The sequence below is a fragment of the Pygocentrus nattereri genome, chromosome 28 (assembly GCF_015220715.1).
Source record: "Pygocentrus nattereri isolate fPygNat1 chromosome 28, fPygNat1.pri, whole genome shotgun sequence".
Classification (NCBI taxonomy): Eukaryota; Metazoa; Chordata; class Actinopteri; order Characiformes; family Serrasalmidae; genus Pygocentrus; species Pygocentrus nattereri.
The window spans coordinates 2,351,622-2,356,621 of record NC_051238.1 but is presented as its reverse complement, the minus strand read 5'-3'; the positions used below and the strand labels follow the sequence as shown (position 1 = coordinate 2,356,621).

The window sequence follows — 5,000 nt, the reverse complement described above, 5'->3', positions numbered from 1 at the left end:
AACCATTTTCTTTACTAAAGAACCCTTGAAGGACCGTCTGTTTGACGTGTGTAAGTTGAGAAGATATTAGTTTCAGGTTGACTTGGCTTTACATTTTTCCCGAATCGAAAGTTTGGAATCTGCACTTTTCTCCTCTGGTTTCAATGAGCAACGACTCAGAATCAGGTCATATAGAAGCACAGCGGGACTTATATATTGACTATTATCACCCGGAATAACGGGAATTTAAGGGTTAAATCACAGCACTGAGCACCTGCTAATATTTTATACTAACTCTCTTTGCTCCCCGGTGTGGTCCAGAGGAGGATGGGCTCCCCTTTTGAGTCCGGGTTCCTCTCAAGGTTTCCTCCTCCTGTTTCCTTTCCTTGCTACTGTCACCGCTGGCGACACTCGGACCTGTTTTTTTCTGTATAACTGCTTTCTGACAACACCTGTTATAAAAAACTCTACATAAATAAACTTTGACTCGACTTGAGTTGACCCACCGTTCCAGCGTCTAAACAACAAGGAGATGAAGAGATCAGTGATGTAGATGAGTTCATCCTGGCTGTAGGTTCTAATAAGCTTCAGGTCTGTAGAAGATGAGCTGATTGAAATGTGAATTGATGAGTCTGTATTCACAGCAGCGTCTGATTACCCACAGCCTGCCCTCTGTGTGCCGAGAGGACGCAGCTCCAGCTCTGTGGACAGAACAGCTGTGAGGGCGCAATCATTACAGGAATGGAGCCATAAACACACACACACACACACACAGATACACAGAAGCCTGGCCACCTCCGTCTCTCACACATGCTGCAGATTACATCTACAATCTGAGCTGTTCTTACATTTACATGGACAATTCTACTGAATGATGTTATGATTTTTTAAACCCGAGGCCTTAATTTAAATAGTAACAAGCTAAATATCTACAAAATCATCATTTATTTCCAGTCAAAAGGCCACTAGGTACAAGTTATTGTTTATATATATATATAAACTGGAGTTCTGAAACTGATTAAAAGCTACAGAGAAAATGGGTCTCCTAACAACCACCTGGAAGACCTGGTTGACCCCCGAAACTGCCCCTATCAGATAAACAGCGCTGAAAGCTTTGATCTCTGAGAGAGAGGAGAACATCAAGCTGCTTCAGATCTGAAAACGTCCACAGGTGTTTCTGTCCATCCTTCCACTGTGAGAAGACCACTCAGCGCTGTGGGTCTGAAAGGACGTGTAGCCGATCAAGAAGAACCTCACTGAGAAAAGGAGACGGACACACCAAACAAAGAAGCTGGACGGTGGACTGACCACCCCAGAGTCCAGACCTCAGCACCACTGAATGGGATTGATTAGTTCAGAAAATCATCAACCAGCTTCTCAGACTGAACTTTGGAGGCGTGTCTGCAGATTCTCTGAGGAGCTGAAAGTGAGGCTCCTGAGAAGAAAGGAAGCTGGAATGAAGGGAGGGAGAGACCGACTGATTGAACACGGCTGAGAGAAGATTTAGGTGTTGAGGATTCTGGGTAATTTCCTATTAAACGTCTGTTTTTCCTGACACTGGAAATGAATAACTTGTACTTACTGGCTGTTTTGACTGGAAGTTAAATAAATGGTCACATGACCTGAGGAGTGTGTGTGTGTGTGTGTGTGTGTGTGTGTGTGTGTGTGTGTGTGTGTGTGTGTTTGTAGATGTGAGTGTGTATTATCTGGCCTTTGAGCAGTGTGTACCTGCAGCAGGTGAGCCGCAGAAAAAAGATGAAATACTGGGCAGAAATGTGGAAAATGTCAGCCGTGCCCTGCAGACACTCACAGAGCCAAAAACACAGCGACAGAGAACCTGCAGTGGAGATGTCAGAGTCGTTTGAAGCTGCTGTAAAATACTCAGTGTATCCAAACAGCACCACCCACTTTCCGTATTAGAGGGCCTTTATCATGGAAAACCCTATCGTGTCCCTCTAAGACCCCTCTGAGGGTCTGAGGTCATTTCCTCAATTTGTCCATCTCCTCTTAAACTCTCCTCTAAAGGTTCTTCATAGAACCTGATCCTCACATGTTTCATATCTAAATGCTCCGTTATCTTCATCACTACTTTCCAAACCCGCTGCAGCAGCTTCAGCAGCTGTAAACTCTCTGACGCCGTTTCACACGAGTCTCCGATGTGGACTGAATGAAGAATGAAGGGTTTCCAGCATGACGGTCAGTCCTTAGTGAATTCCTGAGTGTCCGTCGGTCAGTTTCACACAGAATGTAGACGGACACACGAATCCAGCAGCTCCACACGGCGAGAGGCAGATGACGTGTATCTCAGCCCCTCTCCATAGGCTCATAACTCCAGTCTTGTAGGATCTCGTGATGAGATGGAATGGAAAGGGTGGATCTTTTTTATCCATCAAATCGTCCAGTAATGCACAATTAGAAAGCTTGAAATCTCAGGATTCGACTGGTCTAATAAATCCCAGACCTACACACGCGTTGTTATGAGCTAATCAGTGTTATTGGCTTGTCTCTGTGCATTATTTTAAATGACCAGCCTCTGGCCTTAGAATCACTTTTATTAAGCAATAATTGCAAGTTATTTTGCAATAATTGGCTTTTTACATTACAGGCTAAATATTTCAAAAGCACACAAAATGAGTATTTACCTCATTAAGCCTTAATCAATATCAGGTCAGTAAGTTAAATTACAGCTCAGCGGCCTGGAAAGATTGATTTCTGACTGTGTGAGGATTCTGCAGTGTTAGCTCAGAAATCACACACACACACACACACACACACACACACACACACACTCACACACACACACACACACACACACACACACTTTTCTACCTATTACACTAATAACCCTGTCCTGTAGGCTGTTACAGTGACTTTAACTGAGCTGTTTTGGTTTCTAAAACATACCAGTGGGAAAAATGTGCAGAAATTATGAATATTTAAGTGTGTTCTTTATTAAGTTTAGTATTTATAAATTTTACTTTTTTTCAAACTTTTATACAGTACTGTGCGAAAGTCACACAAGACACATTTCAAAATCTATTTATTTGTGTAGCATAGAATATTAATTAATAATGATATATGTATATGTATATACATTTATATATACATATATATACATATATTATATATACAATATATATATATTATTATATATAAATATATAATAAATAAATTACACCTACAAGATATAACCAATATAGTAAATACACACAGTATAGTAAAAATATACCATTATAGTATTCTCAAAAATTTATTAATTTTTTTTTTATATTTTATTATTATATAATTAGTCAATTTGATTATTATAATTATATAGAATATTTATATAATTTTTCAAAATAAAAATAATGTAAAATATTATATGAAGGCTACAATGTAGATATCTGTAACGGTGGGGATGAGGCAGATGCATATTCAGTGGTCCATGAGATAAGCGACTTTTATTGAGGGCAAATCCAGGGTTCGTGGTCATGACACTCCAGGTTCAGGAAGCCAATACAAAGAGCAGGAGGGACAGACATGACAAAGCACACAGAAATTCAAAGTATACAAACAGCACGTCAGAACAGGCTTACAAACAATTCAAACAACAAGGGGGCTGGACTGAACCAAAACAAACACACATGGATGAAAAAGTAAACAAAAAGCACATGGACAGGACTGGGAGGGGCCAATCGTGACAATATCATCGTGAACAAAGTAGTAAAAATATAACTATACTATAATATAAAACAAAATGTAGAGCATAATGTAGAAAAAATGATGTACATAAATAATATGAACTGTAATATCACTGTAAAAAGGGAAAACAATAAACATGAATTCCAACATCTACTGTGACGTTCTGAAGCAGAGCGTGATCCCCTCCCTTCAGAAACTGCGCCGCATGGCAGTTTTCCAACTCGATAACGACCCGAACACACCTCCAAGATGACGACTCACTTGCTGAAGATGAAGGTGATGGACTGGCCAAGTGTGTCTCCAGACCTAAACCCAACTGAGCACCTGTGGGGCTTCCTCAAGTGGAAGGAGGAGCGCAAGGTGTCTAACATCCACCTGCTCCGTGATGTCATCATGGAGGAGTGGAAGAGGATTCCAGTAGGAACCTGTGCAACTCTGGTGAATTCCAAGCCCAAGAGGGTTCAGGCAGTGCTAGATAATAATGGTGGGCACACAGAATATGGACACAATCTGGACACGTTCACTGTGAGGTGGACTCACTTGTGCTGCCAGCTGTTTAGACATTAATGTCTGTGTGTTGTTCTTTTCAGAGGACAGTAAATCTGCACTGCTGTACAAGCTGCACACTGACCACTTTAAGATATACCCAAGGTTCATTTCTACAGTGTCGTCCCCTGAATAGAGAATAAAATATCTGCAGAAATGTGGGGGGCACTCACTTTTGTGAGATACTGTAGCTGTAATACAACTGAAAAAGAGGAGAAAATATGAATATGATATAACATATCAGTGATATGAATTGAAATATTTGTAATAAGGTGAAATGGTGTATAAATGTTGTATTATTCTGAAGTGACTTTGAGAATGAGATATATGAGTATAATATAATGTACCTTGTTTGTAATGCATTGTATTGTGTATAATTAGCGTATTGTTTATGATGCGTTGTGTTTGGTGCAGAGCAGCAGTGTTGGTAATGTTGAATATGTTCATTACGTATATTTGATGAATGTCTGTGCGCCGCCTCCCTCAGTTCCGCGTCTTCACGGCTCCGTTCCACCGGGTTGAGTTTGCGGATTTCTGGCTGGCGGATCAGTTGAACTCCCTGGTGATCGTGCTGATGGATCTGGAGTATCTGGTGTGTTTCTACAGCATGGAGCTGCAGTGGACTGAAGTGGACGGACTGCTGCCCCACAGCACAGGTACCGGCCTGCTGACCACACGCTGTTTTACAGTTGTATTAATATTACCGTTTATTACCGGTTTTTAACATTAGACCGATAACTCAAGTAAATAAACACAAAATACTGTTTTTAAATGATAATTTAGTTTATTTTAAT

At 40.7% G+C, this 5,000-nt stretch overlaps 1 protein-coding gene across 1 annotated transcript in view; it reads left to right on the top strand.

Annotated features, from left to right (window-relative positions):
- The window catches only part of xpr1a (xenotropic and polytropic retrovirus receptor 1a), a 135,278-nt gene that overhangs the window by 110,698 nt on the left and 19,580 nt on the right, over positions 1 to 5,000 (top strand). The window contains exon 10 of the mRNA XM_037535920.1: positions 4,694 to 4,862. Coding sequence (XP_037391817.1) covers positions 4,694 to 4,862 — 169 coding nt within the window. The remainder of the gene's footprint in view (positions 1 to 4,693; positions 4,863 to 5,000) is intronic.